Source organism: Ambystoma mexicanum, chromosome 13 (genome assembly GCF_040938575.1).
Source record: "Ambystoma mexicanum isolate Mex_15411 chromosome 13, UKY_AmexF1_1, whole genome shotgun sequence".
Lineage (NCBI taxonomy): Eukaryota > Metazoa > Chordata > Amphibia > Caudata > Ambystomatidae > Ambystoma > Ambystoma mexicanum.
This window is the reverse complement of record NC_090938.1, coordinates 403,543,612-403,565,385: the sequence shown is the minus strand read 5'-3', so window position 1 is coordinate 403,565,385 and position 21,774 is coordinate 403,543,612. Positions and strand designations below refer to the sequence as shown.

Here is a 21,774-nt window from a genome sequence, read left to right as displayed (position 1 = left end):
TGAAGTTGTGAGGGCCTGCCCCCAGACTGAAGATGGCTAGGGTTGCGGGTTCAGGTTGCCTCACCAGGTTTCTTGTGTGGGATCCCCACCCACAGAGGACCGGGCGCACTAAGGCCTCCCTGGGTGCCCGTTATTGGTTAATGCTCTCCCATCTGCAGCTGGGGTTCCTTTTTGCATTTACCGCATTTGGCTACCTACTGTGGCTAGTGTCCAAACATGGCGGCGCAACAAGGGTTTTCGTTTGTCCCTTGGCCATCTTGTCTTGAACTCTTCTTCCTGGCCTCTGAGGCTAGTAACATCTTTTTCTGATGCTTGTGTAATCTGATTAGATCACATGCTATACAAAGGCCGACATCTAGTGGAAGCTGCAGAGTATTACAGTTGTTGTTTTTGAAATTCGAAAAAGGGACGTTGACGGGGCGTACCAGTAATACTATCCCTAGAGTGACGTCCGCTCTACCTATGATCCCTCACGCGTCGAGGTCCCTCAGATTATTTTTTTCCACCATAGTGAGCGGTCACATATAAGCGGAGTGCATTTTCGGCTTACGCCATTGACTTATGAAAAGTTTAATATTAGTTTATCTTTCTGTCCTTTATCGACGCCGTGCCTCAACGCAACGAAGACTTCAAGAAAGGACAGAACTGACCGTCGAACGGAGATCTCGACGTAACCATCCGGCCTCGGAAGGCCCACCAGGCCTAGGCCTTACAGTAGGGAGAGAGGGAGATGGTCATAACAACATGTATTTTCCCAACCCTTCCTTGGGTTGCCCGGCTGCCTACCCCCAATATGGAATGTACGCCATTTAAATTCTGCCCGTCCTGCAATTAAAATTACACGTGAGTCGACAAGCACAAGGTGTGTAAGCTTTGCTTGAATTGGGACCACAATGAGGCTCATTGTCTGGCCTGTAAACTGCTCCGACCCAAGACCCTCAAAGATAGGTCGAAACGTTGGGCTCATCACGCCTTGTAGGCCGAGGCCGCAACGGCCGTCGAAGGATCATCCAGCGACGGCAGCAACTCTGTCCTCTCCGACGGCGAGGGTGACGGGGAACCTCCACGTTCCCCTCATGACAAGCCCTCTAAGACAAAAGACACCAGACCTAAAACTCCCTCTACCGGCCATGTGACGTCGAAGGACGCCGCGCGTGCTGTTCCCGAAGTCGAAACTCGACCCACACACAGGGAAAAGCGCAGGGAGTCGGGACTGTCCCGTCCTGTGGAGAAACATGTCCCCAAGGCCCCTACTACGGTCTCTAGCTCTAAAAAGTCTGCTTCTAAGAGCACATATCGTAGGGAGAAACATACATCCAGGGATTCCTCTCATAAAGATAGGAACATAGACAGGCAGGATAAAAGGGACAAGCCTAGGGAAGAGCCTCCCCCTGCCAAAGCCACCCCACAGGAACCTGATAGTATTCCTACACAGGACATCCCACGTCAGCCTGATCCTACCATAGGGGGGGGAGGAGGAGGAGGACGAGGAGTTATACAGCAGCCTACCTACCCCCTCTACCCCTGCCCCTACTTACTCAGGGATTATCCCCAAATCAGCAACCTGGTCTACCCAGGATATAGATAGGGTAATGGGGCGTATGTTTTTTCGATGAACACCCCCAGGCTCTTCAAAGCCTAATAAACACACCTCCACCTACCCAGGTGTCAAGCTATAAGGCTACACCTGTGGCCTCTCAGTGCCATTTGGGTACACACCCACCAGGAAAGAGATCTCACCCCCCAGTGGAACTGTATGAAGAACCAGTCCACAAGGCACCATGCCTCTCCACTGGCCTTTGCGAACTAGAACGAGAAAAAGTCAAGCCTGGTACCAAACACATCAAAACAGTTCCTAGGAGCTGTATTAGATACAAAGACAAGCTTAGCCTTCCTATTCATTGAAAGAGTACAAAACATGCTTCAACAAATACACCAGTATCAAGCCAGTCTCCAGATAAGCGTACGCAAAGCTTTGCGTCTACTAGGCATGATGGCATTGTGCATTTACCTGGTCCCCCACGCGCGGCTGCGCGTGCGACCAATGCAGGAATGGTTGGCGAAACAATGGTCTCAGGCAAGTGGTCAGTGGGACGATCTAGTGATTGTTTCACCTACACTGGTTCAAAACCTACGCTGGTGGTCAAGGGAAAACCTGTTCAAGGGGAAACCCTTCCACGAACCGGAAGCGCTAGCGGTCGTCGCAACAGGCGCGTCACTTTCCGGGTGGGGGGCCCATTACCTTCATCACACAGCACACGGCCTGTGGTCACAAGTTACTGCCCAGAACCACATCAACCTACTAGAGTTATTGGCGATCTTCAAAGCACTGAAAGCTTTCGAAAACCACCTAACAAACCAGTCGGTACACTTCCTGACAGACAGCACCACCGCAATGTTTTATGTCAACAAACCGGCAGGAACACACTCTCCAAATCTGTCCAAACTGGCTCAGAGAATATGGAGGTGGGCACTCAAACGAGGTATGTCCCTGTCCTCTCAACATGTTCCAGGGGTACTCAACACTCTAGCGGACTCTCTCAGCAGAGATCTCCTGCCAGAAGAACACAAATGGCAACTACACACAGATGTGGTAGACCATATCTTCTCTCTATGGGGCTACCCCTCTCTTGACTTGTTCACTACAAGAGAAAACAAGCATTTCCCAGAATTCGCGTCCAGGTTCCCCAAACCAGACTCCAAGGGGAACGCCCTATGGGTGAGCTGGTCAGGGAAATTTGCTTACGCTGCCCCCCACCACCCAACACCATTAATCAGCAGAATAGTGAACAAAATACACAGGGATCAGATGACACTCATCCTAGTTTCTCCTATGTGGGCGAGACAACCGTGATTCCACATCTGTGCAAGCTGGCGATGTGCGATCCCATCAAACTCCCGTACCAGGTCAACCTGTTGACTCAACACAGGAGGACAGCGATTCACCCACAACCTCACTCTTCGAACTTGGCAGAATGGCTCCTGAATTTATAGAGTTTGGACACCTCAATCTTCCACAGCGGTGTATGAATATCCTAAAGGAAGCACAGAAACCAAACACCAGACACTGTTATGCTCTCAAGTGGAAGAGATATGTCATTTGGTGCCAATCTAAACCGATCAACCCAATAGAATGTACTGCATCATCACACATTCTAACATACATGCTCCACGTATTGGATTCAGGGTTGGTCTTTACTTCTTTAAGAGTCCACCTAGCAGCTTTATCAGCCTACACCACCTTTCAAGGTAAAGTTTCATGGTGGAAAGTGCCAGTCATTAAAGCATTCATGGAGGGAGTGAAAAGACTACACTCTCCAATCCCCCGCCAGGCTGGGATCTCAATGTAGTGATAGCAAAACTCATGGGCCCTCCCTTCGAGCCTTTGCATCAAGCTACTTTTAAACATTTTACCTATAAAACTGCTGTCTTAGTGGCTATTACTTCTATAAGAACAGTCAGCGAACTCCAAGCCTTGTCAGTACAGGACCCTTTCTTTATGATACATAAAGACAAATTGGTTTTACGGACTCACCCTAGATTCTCCCCTAAATTCATTTCCAAGTTCCACGTAAACCAATCAATCGAGCTTCCGGCCTTCTTTCAGAAGCCGACTAGCTCAGCTGAGGTCAAACTCCACACACTAGATGTGAGGAGGGCGGTTCTCTACTACGCAGATAAAACGAAACCGCTTAAGAAGACTGATCAACTGTTCATCTCCATGGCTACAGGTAGACAAGGAGAGCGCGTTTCCAAGAGAGCCATCTCCAAATGGATAGTCAAATGTATACAATTATGCTATTCATTATCAAACAAGACACTGCCTTCTACACCAAGAGCCCACTCCACACGAGCCACTGGGGCTACTTTAGCTTTTATTGCAAACGTCCCCTTAGACAGCATTTGCAAAGCAGTTACATGGAGCTCAGTTCACACCTTCACTCAGCACTACTGCATTGACACACATTCCAAGACAGATACACAGGTGGGACAAGCGGATCTAAAACATCCATTTGGTGCTACTCCTTCTCACAACCCACCACCTTCTCATAACACTGCTCGCTAATCTATGCATAGCATGTGATCTGAACAGATCACACAAGCATCAGAAGGAATGCATTACTCACCGTAATCGTATTTCTGGTGCTTGTATCTGCTTAGATTGACATGCGCCCACGCTTCCTCCCCTGCAAGAAGGTGCATAGATGTTATATGAGCTTCTACATATATCTGCTTGGATACAAGTGTACTGACATGACACTCATGCTACCTCATGTCAGAAGAAAAACAATCTGAGGGACCTCGGCACGTGAGGGATCATGGGTACAGCGGACGTCACACTAGGGATACTATTACTGGCACGCCCTGTCGACATCCCTTTTCAAATTGCGAAAACAACTGTAATTCTCTGCAGCTTCCACTAGATGTCGGCCTATGCATAGCATGTGAATCTAAGCAGATACAAGCACCAGAAATACGATTATGGTGAGTAATGTATTCCATATGGACTTCAAGTGGCAAGGAAAGCCAATGCCTTTCACAGGCTAATACAGGGCTATGTGTGTTTGCTGACAGGAAGTGGGTTGGGACTGTTTGGTACCAATCCACAAACTGGTTTCAGTGTATCTGAATGGTATTCATGAGTTGTGCCACCAGTGGTCCTGATAGGACCACTGCTTGGGTGTGTGTCTCGGCCAGATCTTTGATTGGCTAGTTGGAGTTTCAGCTCTCACCTGCTTTTTTAATAAGGAGAGGATCCCTGCACCCATTCTTCAGAGATCCTAGAAGAAACCTGAAGGAGCCAAGTATCCTGCCCAGCTGCAAGATGAGCAAGGAGACCATGGACGCATTGGAAGAAGGGCTGGCGACCAACGTCTGCTGCCGTCCTGGAAGAGCTTTGTCTTGTAGGTGATCTTCAGCAGTCCTGTGAAGGAGTTGTGACCCTTGGAGTGGAGGGAACATCCATTCTCAATGTCAGCTCAGAGTTCTGCAAAAAAGGGGTCTGATCAGATAGCACAGCGAGTAGAGTGCTCGCTTTGACATCTGTGCAAAGCCTGCAGGGCCAAACTCAGCCTTTCATCTTTTCGAAGTCGATAAATGAGCACCAAACACCGTGGGTAATAATAAGCAGTGCCCAGATGCCTGAGGGTTCGTAGGGCTGTATAAATGCTAAATTATTTACAGCCTTCAGAAGTGTCCCTGGATCACCCAGTGGCTGACTTGCTCAGATTTTGGGTTATCGTGCTTGCAAATGTCGCCATACCATGTTGAGGCCTAGAACTTGTGGGAATCACCAGCTTGTTCTACAAGACTCACCTCTGCCAAATGTTGTGTTTCCAGCATCAAGAGGACCCTAGATAGGAGGCGAAGTCTGACCCCGACAAGTGTGTCTTCCTACGTTGCTGTGCATCAGTTACCGTCATCTGAAACAGCTTTCCTGTATCCAATCCTGTGCTGAGAGGTACCCTGCATAGAGTTCTTCTGAATTCTCCAACCTGAAGATCGTGTACCAACATTTTCCGCCGACTGAAGAAGTGCTCCAACCTGCAACCCCTGGCCATCAGTGACCGGAGCTGAAGACGGGAGCTGAAGGCGTGGAAAGCGATCTTGGAACCTCTTCAGAAGACCTGTCAAGTCCTAAGAAGAATCAGAGAATGGGGGCTGAGTTGTAACAATACTTAAATGAACCCCTAACTCCCTTTTAAAAGGTAACTTTTAGTAACATTTACAACAGTTTAGCGTTGCTATTGCTTGCTCGCAAAAGTGCTCTGAAAGTTGGGGACACTTTTGTTAGTTCGAATAACTTGTCCTTGTTAGGGAGAATTCTCAGAAATGTGCTAATTCCTCTCTACCTTAGAGACCACCAGCAAATTTTCTGGATTGTGAGGACGTGAATTTTTAACCTGAAGAGAGTGAGACCCTTTTTCCCCACTCTCTCATGTATTGTAATGTGATTTTGAACTCTTGTTTTTTCTTTTGGTTATGGAGTCTGACAAACTCCATAGGCATCATCTTTTCCATTGTGTGACACAGTACTTTCAGTGCAGTGGCACAGGGAAGTCTTTCAGATTTCCCAAAGATTTAAATACCTTCTCTTGGATAAACTACTTTCTAGACCCAGCATACACTATCTTACAATAGGGTGCTTGACAGGTTACTTAGTATCCCCTTTGTCTAGCACCACATGTAACAATTTTATGTTATCCTTTCCTCGATGAATGGCTGGTGGCAGTGGTTTACTTTTAACTACCGGGTGTTCATTTACTGCGGGCTGCGGTCGGAGCTGCAGTAAAGCACCAATGGTGACATTTTTATCAAAATGGCCCGATCTTCTTTTTTTGCCATTTCTTTGTGGAAAGGTCCTTCTTGCGATTTAGGTTTGGTCCCTTTGTTCATTTTGCCTTTGGCAGGATTCACAAGTGAAGCCCACCTCTGGCTCCAGGGTGTCTGGCGGGGGCAGAAAGCAAGGGAGATGCCCGAAACTCCCTGTGCTTCATCTCCTAGGAGACAGGAATGCACTCTTAGGTGATTGGCCGTCTGGCTATCCGTCAAGGACAGCCACCCTGCTGGGTGACTGACAGCTAGGCTGGAATGAATGGGAAAACCTGCAAAAAAGGCAAGGCTTTTTGACTTGGAAGGCAGAGTCGACCACTGGACGAAGGATTCCCAAGAAGAACTTGAAGAGGACACCTGCTGCAATTCCTGGACCGTTGGTTTGCCCCGTGAAGCCCTGCTGCTGTGCTGAAACTCCAATTTTGTTTCGACTAGAGAAGCCCTGCAAGGACGACTTCTCCCTGTGAGTTGGTGGGACCAATCAACTCCAAAGTAAGTCACCTGGACATCCTCTCGGAGCTGGTTGAAATTCCACTGCAATTGCTGCTGGAACCGAATACCCAGGGAGAGGAACACCAGATCGTATGCATTGCTTTTAAGCTAGCCAAGAGCTCCAGGAAGATCCTCTGGACTCCCAGGAAACAGGACTGACTGAGCCTGAGCCACCTCAACAGAGTCCTGGAGCCCAGATGCTAGGAAAGCCAATCTCGACAGCCAGGAACCGCGGTGTTGCTATTTGCAGTAGACGCGAGGAGCTGAAACACCGAAGTGCCACTTGTTTGAAGATTGCCGGTCGCTGTCAGTGACCGTCCCATTGCAGTGCAGTAGTCCCCAGAAGTACTCCCTCTTGTCTCCATGACTGAGGCCCAGGAACACCAGGATATGTAGAACTGCACAGGAACAGAAGCCATCTGCTGCACTTTTCTTCAACCTAAAGGTACTGTACAGTCTAAGAGAACTTACCTCTTGTTGTGTAACCTCACTTGTCCTCATTGGAGACTTGTTCTGGTTGCATCTGTACAGTTGCTATCAGCTTCTTTACCTCACAAGCCTAATCAGCTTGTGGCCCCACTTTGATTTCTTCTATCCTACAAGACTTTTTAAACATTGTGCAAGAATTTCTACTTACCTGCAAGAAGTGCTTCAGTTCACTTTGAGTTTTGCTAACTTAACATTGGCTGGCCTGGCTCTCTGAATGACTCTTCTTTTATGTGTTTTGCCTTCCTTCCAAGAAAGGGTTAACTGACTTTGCATTGGCGGGTTATTTTGAAAGTACCTACTTAAGAATAATTGTGTGATTACTTGTCTATTCTGAAACTTCTTTTCCTTGACACCCCTCTCAAGAATATTCGAAATGCAACAGTGATATATTAATGTCCCCAGCACCCTAACTATTGAAGTCACCTGAGTGTGTAGGTAGGTCTGTGGGCCATCCCAAATGGGTATTTGCTGATTTAGAAAACTAAGACTGTGTAAGTTTTTTTAAGTGTATTTGTGTATTGTTTTATATTGCTCTTAGATAAATTAATAATTGTTTAATCAGGAAACCTTGTGTCTAAGAGTTTATTTGAATACTTGTCACTGTGAATCTCTGTGTAACTCCCCTGCAGCTCACATTGACCCCTCTTGAGATAAGCCTGGCTGCGCAACACGCTACCAACCTGTGTAGTACAGACTTTTACCAAAGGTTGGGTTCCTATTGCCAGGATAGGTCTGGGTTGTTCTAGTGCACCCAAAGGGTACTGCATACAATCTTGACTAACACTGGTGGCAGGCGGTGGGGATCTATTGTAGAGTTGTTACACTAAGAATTTGCTTTGCTTTTGTTAAACTAAAAACCTCCACCAGGCTAAGCCCCACTAGAAAAGCAATTGTAACATGCCAAATATGGTTAACTTCGGTCAGGAAGCCCTGATCATTTTAACAGTAGAGCAGCTGAAAGAAATGTGTAAGATCAGGAATCTCCCTGTTAAAGGAAAGAATAATGAACTAATTGCAAGATTGTTGAATCGTCAAAGTCTGGGTTATAGGCCTGTCATACCTACCAACACAGGAAATGTGGAAAATTATATTGGGGATGATAATGCAGTCTCTAACTCTTGATATCTAAGAGGGAGCAGAGTCTCAGGAAGAGAGCCCCTCTTTGCCTCAACAGGCCCTTTTGCCTCAACCTTAAGCCACTGGGACCCCACGAGGTCCATCACCGAGTCCACCATTTGTGTCTTTTAAAAAAATTATTCTTGAGTTAGAATTCAAAAGATTACAGATCCAAGTTGAAACCAAACATCAGGACATCAAACTTAGGGAAATGGAAATGAAACATGCTCTTGAAATGAAGAAATTGTCTCTTGAAAATGTTTCTATCTCTGAGCCTTCTAGGTCTTCCAGTCCAAAGAGACCTTGCATGCCCAAAGAAGCAGTGAGTATGTATGATGTGAAACTTGATATTTTGGATTGGTTGGATGCTTTTGAATATAACAATGGGATTCAGGGTTTCACAGAGAATCAGTTGTTTCCTTGGCTTTTGTCAGGTTGCAACTGATGCTCTAATGGAGGTGGGGGTACTTGAAAGATTGGAGTATGAAAATGTGAAGCTAGCATTGATAGCTAGATTTGGTGAAAACTCCTTCCCAGCACCTTAAGAGGTTTAGGAACCTAAAAAAGACTAATGGTACCCCTTGTTCTACCTGGGTGTTTGAATGTTTAAGAAACATAGATGTTCGGGCTAAGGGTTACAGAGTGAAGTCCTTTTGAAGGAATTAGAAATCTCTTTTTGTTGGAATCTATTTTTGATGCCTGCTCGCCTGAGCACAGACAGCACTTGGCTGACTCAAGAGATTGATCCCAAGAAGCTGGCAAAAGCTGCTGACTTGTGGGTTGCCAACAGGGCTACTCATAAGGATTCTGGAGCCGCTCACAAAAAGGATGAGGAAAAGCAGCACAAGAAAGATGAGCGAATTCTAAAACCTCCCATCCAAAAGAGGGCCACAACAGACGGGTAAGCCATTTGGGAAACCAGGGCAGTCTAGTGAAACCTCTGGTGCCAAATCAGAAGGAGGTCAGCAGTAACCCCCATTCCAGAAAACATTTGGTAAATGTTATGCTTATGGGTCTACTGACCATGTGAAAGGGGATCCCAGATGCAAGGGTAAACCTTCAGGGTATACACTGCCTCCTTAGCCTTCATCCCTGAGGGAGAAGTTCATATAGCAAGTGGAAATTTTCATATATTGTCTGAAGACCCCATTGGAGTCTCACATAGTGTTTCTTTAGTGTCCCTGGGTCTGTAGGTACAGCAGACTTTAGATGTGTATAACTCTATACCAGATAACACCAAAGCATATTACAAGGACAGTGTACTTGTGAATGGTCAGGAGACCCCTGCCAGAGACACTGGGGCCAGCATCACAGTGGTGGATGAACCCTTTTTCAAACCTGAGGATGTTGCTAAGGCACCCAAAGGCCCCACTAAGCTTACTGGAGACCCTGTCAAGATGGTTCCAATACTACCAGCTCTTATCCAGTACAACAATGTGACTGTAAGAATACCTGTCAGTTTACAAAGTGAGGTGCCTGGGAGAGTCCTGCTTGGGAATGACTTAAAGACTCTTGGAGTTGTATCAAGCACCACCAGACCTCCCAGTAAAAGGAAGCTGGACCAGACTAAGAAGGCCAGAGAGCTCACCTTAGATGACTCTCAGTGGATTGTTACAGAGGAACCTATAACACCCATCCACAGGAAGCGCCAACTTCTACTTCCAGGAAAAAGGGGACAAAGGGGAAATCCAAGATCTCAGGATACAAGAAAAGTAGCACTCCCGTACACACAACCAGGAAATCCCAGAGAGGAAAGTCCCAGGTCACTCCAGTGACCCATCCACCAGCTGAGCCTGAGTGTGAGGTCCAACCAGAGGATAGCGAATCAGCTACTGATGACACAGAGATGGAAGGAGACCTCCCCCTGTTGGCGATCTGGCTCCTAAAGACCATCCTGAGCTGCAGACTTTGCTTGCAGAAGGTGGCCCATGTAGGACAGACTTCAGCGGAGGTCAAAGAAAGTGTCCCACTCTTGAAGGTCTTCGCCAACAGGCAGCTTCCCAGCTGGAAGGGCAAGAGCCAGGAAATCACAGGTTATACTGGGAGGATGGCCTCCTCTACAGTGAACTTATTGTTACTCCAGGGGCCTACAGAAGACTTGTAGTGCCTCAGGAGGTAAGACCACAGTTTCTACAGTTAACCCACAAGATCTCTTTAGCTGGTCACTTACGTTTTAAGAAGACCAAGGAAAGGATTTCTCTTTGTATCTACTGGCCCAAAATGAGGTCTGATGTAGATAAATTCTGTAGAAGCTGTCACACCTGTCAGACTTCTGGCAAGAGTGGAGCCAGGAACGTGGCACTTTTGGTGCCTCTCCCAGTGGTGGGAGTCCCTTTTTTTAGAGGATAGGAATCAACATTATATTGGTTGTGGTAGACCATGCTACCAGCTATCATAAAGCCATACCTATGATGGCGGTTACTGCTCAGGCAGTGGCTAAGGCCCTACTTGGTATTTTTACCAGGGTAGGCTTTCCTAAGGAGGTTATCTCAGACAGGGTGACCAATTGTATGTCCCACTACATGCACGCCATGTGGAAAAACTGTGGCGTGACCTACAAGTTCTCAACAGCCTACCATCCCCAAACCAACGGGTTGGTGGAGAGGTTTAATAGACCTATGAAGAGCATGATAGGTGCTTTAGATGAACCCCTTAGAAGAAAGTGGGACCTTCTACTGCCATGCCTTCCCTTTGCTTATAGAGAAGTCCCTCAGGAAGGGGTTGATTTCAGCCCCTTTGTGCTCCTCTATGGTCATCAGGTTAGAGGTCCATTGGCCCTAATCAAGGAGGGATTGGAGAGTGCTCCTTCCCACAAGCCAGTGAGAGTCACCGACTATGTGTTAGGTCTCCGAAGGAGAATGACACACATGATGACAGAAGCTTCTGATAACTTGAAAGCAGGTAAGGCTCTGGTGAAGCATTGGCATGACCAGAAGGCCAACATGGTTGAATTTACTCAAAACGAGCTAGTTTTAGTTATGTTACCTACAAGGCAGAGGGCCTTACAGGACAAATTGATTGGACCTTTCAAGGTTGTAGGAAAACTAGGAGAGGTAAATTATTTGGTGGACTTAGGCAGTCCTAAGGAGGCGGCCAGGGTCTTTCACACCAACTGCCAAAAGGCCATGTCTCTAGACCAGAACTGGGAGCTTTGCTTTTAGCCTCTGCTCAGGAGTAGGAGGAGAGTGAGCCTCTACCTGACGCCCTCATGGGACAACCTTTAGATGGGAAGATATAAGGAGTTAATCTCTCTTCTAATCTAACACTGGAACAGCAGGAGGAGTGCAACATTATGTTAAATCAGTTTGCCCCTCTGTTTTCACAATCATGAGGCTTGACCCCTTGGGGACAGCATGAGATTCTCACTGGTGACTGTCTACCTGTCACGAGCAGGGGTTACAGAATATCAGACCATGTAAGAACCCACATAAAGGAAGAGGTCAAGAAGATGCTTGATCTTGGGGTAATAGAGCCATCTACAAGTCCATGGGCTAGTCCTGTTGTACTAGTGCCAAATGCAGGATCCAAGGAGTTGAGATTCTGTGTGGACTATAGAGCTCTTAATGCAGTCACCACGACTGATGCCCATCCTTTACCTAGGACAGATGCGCCGGTGGGCAAGCTTGGTTCAGCCAAGTGCATCAGTACATTTGACCTGACCTCAGGCTGTTGGCAAATAGCTCTGACAGACCATGCCAAGTAGAAAACTGCATTTTCAACCCCAGGAGGCCTCTACCAATTTAATGTTATGCCTTTTGGACTAAAGAATGATCCTGCTACATTCGAAAGGATGGTGAATCATGTTCTGAATGGGATGGAGGGCTTCTGCATGTCATACTTGGATAACATTGCAGTGTTCATCCCTACTTGGAAGGAACATATTGACCATTTAGGATATGTAATGCAGGCTCTTGAGCAGGCCAATCTGACCATAAAGGCAAGGTAATGTCAAATTGGTCAGAGTAAAGTGGTCTGCCTTGGACATGTGGTAGAAGGAGGTGAAATAAGGCCATTGCCTTACATGGTACATGCTGTACAAGACCGGGCCACCCCTACTACTCAAACCCAAGTGAGAGCCTATAGGTCTCACGGGTTACTATAGGAACTTCATTGAGAACTATGGGACCATAGCTTCTCCCTTGAATATGATCTCCTCACCCAAATTCCCCAAGAAGGTCAGGTGGAATGAGGAGTACACTAAGGCGTTTGAAAGACTTAAGAAAGCCCTTTGTCAAGCTCCAGTCTTGAGAGCTCCTGACTACAACCAATCCTTTATTGTACAAACTCATGCTTACGATACAGGTATAGGTGTAGTTCTGAGTCAGCTGGATGAGAAAGGCAGGGAACACCCAATCTGCTTCATCAGTAGAAAACTGAAGGACCCTGAATCAAGGTGGACAACCATAGAACGTGAATGTTTTGTCATTGTGTGGTCTTTGAAGAAGTTTAGACCATACTTGTATGGATCTACTTTTGTAATTCAAACAGACCACCAACCCTTGAGATGGTTAATGCAGACGAAGAGGGAAAATCCTAAATTGTTAAGATTACAGGGGATTGATTTTAACATAGAACACAGGTCAGGGTGTAATCACCAAAATGCTGATGGTCTCTCCAGAAAGTACATTGTGCCACACAGCACCTTCAGTGCAGTGATACAGGGAGGTCTTTCAGATTTCCTAAAGGTTTAAATACCTTCTCTTGAATAAACTACTATTCCAAAAGCAGTAAAGTGAAATTAACTTTACTTACATTTGTAACTTTCTTGACCCAGCACACACTATTTTACAATAGGGTGCTGGAAGGGTTACTTAGTATCCCCTTTGTCTAGCTTCTCATGTAACAATTCTATGTTACCCGTTCCTAGATGAATGGCTGGTGGGAGTGGTTTACTTTTAACTACCGTGTGTGCATTTACCGCGGGCTGCGTTCGCAGCTGCAGTAAAGTCCCCAAAATGGCCCCAGTCTTATTTTTTCACCATTTCTTTGTGGAAAGGTCCTTCTTGAGATTTACTCTGCATGCCAAACCAGGTTTGGTTCCTTTGTTCGTTTTGCCTTTGGCGGGGTTCACGAGTGAAGCACACCTCGGGCTCCAGGGTGTCTGGCGGGGGCAGGAAGTGAGGGAGGGGCCCAAAACTCCCTGTGTTTTGTCTCCTAGGAGACAGGAATGCACTCTTAGGTGATAGGCCGGCTGGCTGTCCGGCAAGGACAGCCACACAGCTGGGTGACTGACAGCTAGGCTCGAATGAATGGGGGAAATCTGCATAAAAGGAGAGGATTTTTGGATTGGAAGGCAGAGTCGACCACTGCCGAAGGATTCCGAAGAAGAACTTGAAGCGGACACCTGCTGCAACTCCTGGACCGTTGGTTTTCCCCGTGAAGCCCTGCTGGTCTGCTAAAACTCCAATTTCGTTTCGACTAGAGAAGCCCTGCAAGGACGACTTCTCCCTTGTCCCCTTGAGTTGGTGGGACCAATCAACTCCCGACTTCTCCCCTTGTCCCCTTGTGTGACCAATCAACTCCAAAGTAAGCCACCTGGACATCCTCTCGGAGCTGGTTGAAATTCCATTGCAGTTGCTGCTGGAACCGAATAGCCAGGGAGAGGAACACCAGATCGTGTGCATTGCTTTTAAGCTGCCCAAGAGCTCCAGGAAGATCCTTTGGACTCCCAGTGAACAGGACTGACCGGGCCTGAGCCACCTGAACAGAGTGCTGGACCCCAGATGCAAGAAAAGCCAATCTCGACAGCCAGGAAACGTGGTGTTGCTATTTGCGGTAGGCGCGAGGAGCTGAAACACCGAAGTGCCACTTGTTTGAAGATTGCCGTCGCAGTCGGTGACCGTTCCATAGCAGTGAAGGAGTCCCCAGAAGTCCTCCCTCTTGTCTCCATGACTGAGGCCCAGGAACACCAGGATATGCAGAACTGCACAGGAACAGAAGCCATCTGCTGCACTTTTCTTCAACCTAAAGGTACTGTACAGTCTAAGAGAACTTACCTCTTGTTGTGTAACCTCACTTTTCCTCATTGGAGACTTGTCTTGGTTGCATCTGTACAGTTGCTATCAGCTTCTTTACCTCACAAGCCTAATCAGCGTGTGGCCCTACTTTGATTTCTTCTATCCTACAAAGACTTTTTAAACATTGTGCAAAAATTTCTACTTACCTGCAAGAATAATTGTGATTACTTGTCTATTCTGAAACTTCTTTTCCTTGACACCCCTCTCAAGAATATTCTAAATGCAACAGTGATATATTAATGTCTCCAGCACCCTAACTATTGGAGTCACCTGAGTGTGTAGGTAGTGTCTGTGGGCCATCCCAAATGGGTATTTGCTGATTTAGAAAACTAAGAGTGTGTTATTTTTTGAAGTGTATTTGTGTATTGTTTTATATTGCTCCCTTCTGAAGAAGAAGGCTTACTCTAACTGACTGTTAAATTAATAATTGTTTAATCAAGAAACCTTGTGTGTAAGAGTTTATTTAAATACTTGTCACTGTGAATCTCTGTGTAACTCCCCTACAGCTCACATTGACCCCTCTTGAGATAAGCCTGGCTGCTCAACACGCTACCAACCTGTGTAGTAAAGACTTGTACCAAAGATTGGGTTCCTATTGCCAGGAGGTGAGGGTTGTTGTAGTGCACACAAAGGGTACTGCATACAATCTTGCCTAACTGTCCTCTACCACTTGGAACTCTTCATTGGACCCCAGAAACCCTACACTCCTTTTTTTTCCCGTCTCGCAAAACTGTGTGGAACTTTGGTGAACTTTTGGGCACAAGGCCCCATACATCTTAGTGTTGGACTTCGAAAGTTAGTGTTGTATCTCTGTGGACCTTTAGTGCTGCATACTAATACTAGCCTTCCTTTACAGGGGTTTTATATGTATTTTGCCCTTCTCCAGTGATTCTATTTGTTTCTTTCATTTAGTCTTGTGTGATCATATTTCATTCTAGTACTCATTTTTCATAGTGTTATACGGCCATCATATCATACTATATAATAAAAGCCAGCTGTATGATTGACCAAAGCCGTCACGTGCAGTAGAGGCCGCCTGAACGCACAGAATGCTCCACCAGAGAGAGCTGTTTCCTAAGGATATACGGTGGTCAAATTCTCATTGCTTTGCCTGTTGTCACTGCTAAAAGGAGCTGTTGGCTTAGGATCTGTAGTGGTCCTATTGTATTAATGAAAACGTGCACTTTGGTTCGTGGACACGGGCCTGTACACTAGTAAATAAATATTAGTATAACCCTCTAAATGTGTTCCTTGACCCTTTACTGTGTGTGCTCGTTGATGACCCCTTGCCGGGCTCACCCCTCCTGAGACTTAGCCTTGTTCACTCGCTTTCCTACATTTGTTTGTCTACAGCTCCCAGAGTTGTCCCTGTCACTAAATTAGGTTGGGACTTCTATACACCGGTTCACCAGGCCAGAGTTTAGAAAATCAGTCCTAACACATTCACTTGCATATTATGCTGCAGAATTTAATTCCCCTGTGCATAATTTTGTGCGGTTGTGCTGCATAATTCCAGTGGCAATGCTCGTTGTTTCACCTGTTACTCTCCATGCCGACTTTGATACTGAAGGAGAGAGAATGTTTCACTGACGTTTATGAAAACGTTTTTAAAAGATACAAAAATGGCACCACCCTGGGAACGAACACAGTGAGGCTGCAGAGGGTGGTTGTCACACAGGGAGGCACACAAGTTGACTCCAACACAGTGACTTTGCAATTGTTTTTAAGTAGTTCACAACAAACGCTGAATAGCTAGGTTATGCACAGATTGTGACTGTTGTAGACATTATGCTGCAAAACAGTCTTACATGTAAGTAGCAATAGTAAAGGATAGTAAAGATAGCCTTAATTATTAATTATCAGTCCTTTAATAAGATAAAAGGACTATGAGCCTTCTTGAAGCAGTTTAATGTAATGTGCTGATAGCTGTACTGAACCTTTTAGGATTTATTCGTAGGAGTAGCTTATTTTGGAGGCTTGGTTGATCATGTTACCACATAGATGTGGAACCTAATGTGATGCCTCCAAGAGTCGGAAAGGCTATGAGGTTGTTTTTGCAATATCCTATCTACGATAAGGACTGTGATAGTCTTGTAACAATTTCTAGGAGTTAAAACAATGCTTCCCTCTTTTCACTCTAGGTCTTCAAGATGTCCCCCTTTACTTAATTGCTGAGGAAGTTGTTGACATGTCCCCTGTGTTGGAAGCCGGTAAGGAGTTCATGGCCCAATGATTGTTTGTGCGTGTATGCACATTTGTGTGCGCAGAGGTAGACGATACTACATTAACCATTTTTAAATTATTATTTCTATTTTCCAAGTTTTGATTGCACCATATGCTGGCATGCATGTCTTTGCCTTAATGCTTTTTCTTTGCAGCTTTCACCCCACACAAGCCCCATGGCCTGTAAAAACATGGCAATGTTTTGGGCGTGATTCCAATGGGCATTCCAAAAGGTCCTCTTTTTCTTTGAAGGAGGGTTTAGTCATTCCTGCCCCCTCCCAACAAACACTTAAGACCCCCTCTTACTCCATAAGCCCCCATCACACATGCTACCTTCTCCACTCGCCGAACACACACCCTCACCACCCTACACTCCCCGAACACACACCTTCCCACACCTCTATCTGCTGCACGATTCTTTGTTGAGATGTAAATGTGGTGCAGTAAAGACCTGTGTCATATCACCTCACAATTTATTATTGAAAATCTCCTTTTCAACTCTTGTGTACCTTCAATATCATCAGTAGTTAATACATTAGAACTGTCTCTTGTGTTACTAGTTCATGCTAATGCTTCTGGTATGGGGTAATCTGGTCTCCTATCCAATGTACCTGTTGTCTGTAAGTGGAAGTGATTCTGGGGTACTTCATGGGGGGGGGGCTTTACCTAATTTACACTGTGTACATCTTTATGATCACCTTTACAGTATGTGCATCTTTACATTTCTGCCACCAGCAAGATTGGTAACTTGCTTCATACTCTGACATCTGGCTACCTTCTTCAAACAATGAACTGTGAACATGATAGCCACCCACCTAACACCAGTCCAAGATGGCTGGCAGGTGGTATCTTTCCCTGCACTTCACCTGCAGAGAGGTGCAACTGTGGACCCATGGCTTGCGGGCTTCGAAATTGCTGGGAGCTATTTAATTTCTGGTTAGAGCCTAGAAGAGCCTTTTTTTCTTGAAACTGTTTGGAAAGATTTCTCTTTAGGCAACTTTCCCTCGATATTCTTTGGGCACCCACACATTTTGCTTTTGTTTTTGAACCTGTCCTGACTTTTTACAGGAAAATTTATTTTCCTGCTTTTTACAGGAAAATGACCCTCTCTCATAGCACTTACCTTTGCACTTCATCTGTGGCTCACCCTCGAGCACTCGCACCTCAGCACCTACCCCACTGCCCTCTTCATTGCTGCACTTGCACGTTCTAAATAGGCAAAAGGCATAGTAGGATCGGCCGTCCCTCCCCCACTGTATTATTATTTTTGAATTTTAATTGTACTTTGTTTTACCTTCCTGCTGCCCTGTGGGCGCTTTGAAACAGAATTTACTTACTGTATAAGCGCCTAGCAAGCAAACAATAAACAAACAGTATCTGCCTTTTGCACACTTGTTATGGGGAAACTGATTATTTCAGACTATCAGTTCTGGGAAACTATGTTTCCCTTTTGTCTTCTTAGCTTTGTACCTTTTTTGGTAACTTTTTAACAGTGCACAGAGCATCTTGGAATGCAGTGCAGTGGGGATACTTTCGTATCACCCTAGTCTTTTACACGTGGGATTTTTGGTTTCTTTTAAATGTGCCTAAAGACAAGCTGATGGCAGCAGATACATTTGTACCATTTGTGCATTATTTTTAGTGTGCACATTTGCTTTTTCTGCATATGGCTACTAAACGTGGGTAGTTCCATGAAATGGCCGTACCACAAGATTCTTCGCTTGTTCTTTAACCATATTGTTGTTTGGCCTTCTTCCTGCATTCTCAGGTCAGGAAATCCCATATGATGTCATGCACTTGCCCAGTAAAGCTGCTGCTTTTGTGGGCAATTAATGCCTTTGTGTGTATATGTGGCCCAGGAAGTGTGTCACACTAGTTCCACTACACATTTGTGGTGCCAGACAGTGTGGGTGTGTGGCATTAGTGAAACCCCCATTTAAGAAGAGTCAAAACAGGGAATTTCATTAAACATGATGAACAGGAAACATTAAATCCAGAGATTATTTTGAAACCAGCAGCCAAGGGATGAGCACTGCTGATTATGTATTGAGTGAAATATAGAACTGAAGTTGAGACAGCTACTAGACCAAGAGACCTACTTTGAAGTGTTCCATGACCCTAAGGAACAAGTGCATGATGTAATCAAAGCACTGCTGGTTGAAGCGGAGCAGAATGAATGGATTAGCCAAAAAACTAAACATTTCTTATCAAAACACATCCGGTTATGCCGGTACTTTACATTCTACCAAAGATTCATAAAAACTTGATTGACCGACCTCCCCCCGCCCCGGAGACCGATAATACCAAGCAGCATCGGACACTTTGTTGGAACCTGTGGCACAATATATCGATAAAGTTATCCAACCATTAATTCAATCAACCAGAATGTATATAAAAGACATACTGATTTTTTGTTAAAAATCAAAGATATTGAATTAGATGAGGAGTTGGAAATATTATTTACAATGGAAGTATGTAGTCTATATATGAATATAAAACACACACCTGGTTTAGAAGCAATGGAGTGGCTTCTTTTGTCCACAGAAAACTATGCAGAAGATAGAATTTTTGTACTAAGTCTATTGAAGTTCGTCCTGTCAAAAGATTTCTTTAAAAATGAAAACAAGTTTTTTGTTCAAATATCAGAAACATCAATGGGGGTGCAGTCATAGCACCCAGGTACGCCAACACATACATGGCTTATCTGTAAAAGGAGTTTGTTTTGTACAACATGAGATGGAAGAATCATTTGAGATGCTTTTATAGGTTAATTGATGATGTATGTGGGGTTTGGAGAGGAACACTTGAAGACTTAAAACAATGTTTTGAATACATGAATCAGCTAGCACCAAGAATCCAATTCACAACACAGCATAGCGTGAACAGAGTTCCATTTTTGGAAGTGGAACTTTATATGAGGGGAGGTAAATTAGAGACTACAAGCTTTAATAAAGTAACCGACAGGAACAGTCTATTGCTCCATATAGTCTATTCCTAAGGTGCAAGAGGATCATATCAGATGATCAGGAGTTTGTCACTAAATCATTGAAGGTACAAAGAAGATTTATAGAAAGCGGCTATTCTACAGAAGTTATAACAACTGCTCAAGTGAAAGCAACGTCAGTGACGAGATGAAGCATTGAAACCAGTACAAATACCACACGCAGACAACGTGGTATATGTAACAACATACTTGCAACAGAGTCAGAGAATTAAGAGAATAATTAAAATAAATTGGGCTGTTTTGAAAATAGACTCTACACTGGCCAATTATTTGATGAATTACCCACTTTTGCATACAGGAAGAGTAAATCAGTGAAATGTGATTTGATCCAAGCTGAATATAGTGAAGGAAAACAACAGCAGAAAACATTGTTTCTGATGTTTGTTAATCTGCTTAGAATCACATGCTGTGCATAGGTCCGACATCCAGTGGTCACTGCGGAGTATTGCATTTTGTTTTTCGTAGTCGAAAAGGGGACGTCGACAAGGCGTGTCTGTAACACTATCCCTATAGTGACGTGCGTTGTACCCATAATCCCTCACGCGTCGAGTTCCCTCAGATTGTTTTTTTCCGCCCAGCTTCTGGTCGCCTTACGCGGAGCTCCTAGAGAGACATTGCAAATACTTACTATCGGACCTCGGTCCTTAATTATACTTATTATATTGTTAAAGATCCCTCCCCTCGACGTTGGCTGTGAAGCTGTTTCTCCGCCGAGCAAGTTTTCGACGGAGGGGAAGAGACGGAGGAGATCCTTCGGCGCTGCCGAACACGTGGCCTGGCCTCGCCGGCCAACATACAGTAGAGAGAGTGGGGGTTCGAACTTTTATCTTCTCTTTGAGAATGTCTTTCTTTCTCCCCTATCTTTCCCTTGGGGTTGTTATCACCAGTTATTATTGCCTCAGCTATGGAGAGGACACCTTTTAAGTTTTGCCCACGCTGTAAGGGCAAATACACGTGGAAGGACACACACAAGCTCTGTAATCGTTGCTTGCCCCTCGATCATAAGGAGGACAGCTGTGCGGCCTGTAAGCTCTTGAAACCAAGAACTCTAAAAGAACGCAAAGTTAAGAGGTGGGCGGACTACGCTATGTCGAAGTCAGTTTCCTCACCCGCCGCCGCTGTTACAGAAAGTGACGAGGAGGGTGATAACTTGACGTCCGTTACGGAAGTCATTAACCCCCAGAAGGAGTGCTCGCGCTCCTCGACGTCCATCCCCGGCCCCGACGGGCTCGGCTCACGCCCTGCTCATGGGGATGAACACCCCGGCGACAGGGACGCGCACAGACCCCATAGGCCTAAGCACACAACCCACGGCTCTTCTTTGTCGAAGACGAAGGATATATCAGCGCCGAAGGGGACGTAGGGCACTCCGGCGTCTACCTCAGACCGTAAGGGTCTCAAGCCCCACCCGCAAACGCAGTCGCGACCAGCGATTGGGCTTTCATCAAACACGGGCGCTACCCCAAAATCATCCGACGTAACGCTCCATAGAGCGGCCGTCGAGGAACAACGCGTAACGCAGGCAACGTCGACACCAGAGTCCTACTGACAAACTCGTTGTCGAGAGCCTGCCGAGAATTGTTTCCGAAGACACACATAAGCGGACGACGAAACAAACGTCGAATACCGCACAAAAAGCTATAGAAACGCCGAAAAAGCATAACAGTAGCCAGGAACTGCCCCTTTCATCTAAGGGCACTTCGGAACTACCGGAGGGCTTTTCAGATGGCGACGGAAACCTTTCTTTGACGTTATGGGAGCGTTCTAAGCGTTTTGAAGGTGAAATCACTGATTTCCCCCCTCTAGACTATTCAAGGGTCCCCCATGAGACCCTTGAAAGACTCCATTCTTGTATGGAGAAAATGGAAAGGTTTTTGGGAAACCAAAACCCACCCACACCCAAAGAGAATGGCCCCAGGATGACCCTAGGGTCAAAATTCCTAGGCTGTTTCCCCCTTCTACAGACGTATATGACCTCACTGAAGAGGAGCAATACCTCCAGGAAGATGATGAGTGTTTGGGTGGAGAGGAGGAACATGAGGAAGAGGGGTTTGAAGAAGATCCTTACACTAGTGCAGGAGCTTTCGAAGAAGATACAGC

The 21,774-nt window shown here is 45.7% G+C and overlaps 1 protein-coding gene across 6 annotated transcripts in view; it reads left to right on the top strand.

The window, feature by feature from the left end:
- IRF9 (interferon regulatory factor 9) overlaps nt 1–21,774 on the top strand; it is a 327,420-nt gene that overhangs the window by 173,410 nt on the left and 132,236 nt on the right. For 5 of the 6 annotated variants that reach the window (XM_069633987.1, XM_069633991.1, XM_069633990.1 and 2 more), the window contains exon 6: nt 16,589–16,657. The exons of the other annotated variant lie outside the window; for it this stretch is intronic. In XM_069633987.1, coding sequence (XP_069490088.1) covers nt 16,589–16,657 — 69 coding nt within the window. The remainder of the gene's footprint in view (nt 1–16,588; nt 16,658–21,774) is intronic. 6 annotated transcript variants of the gene reach the window in all.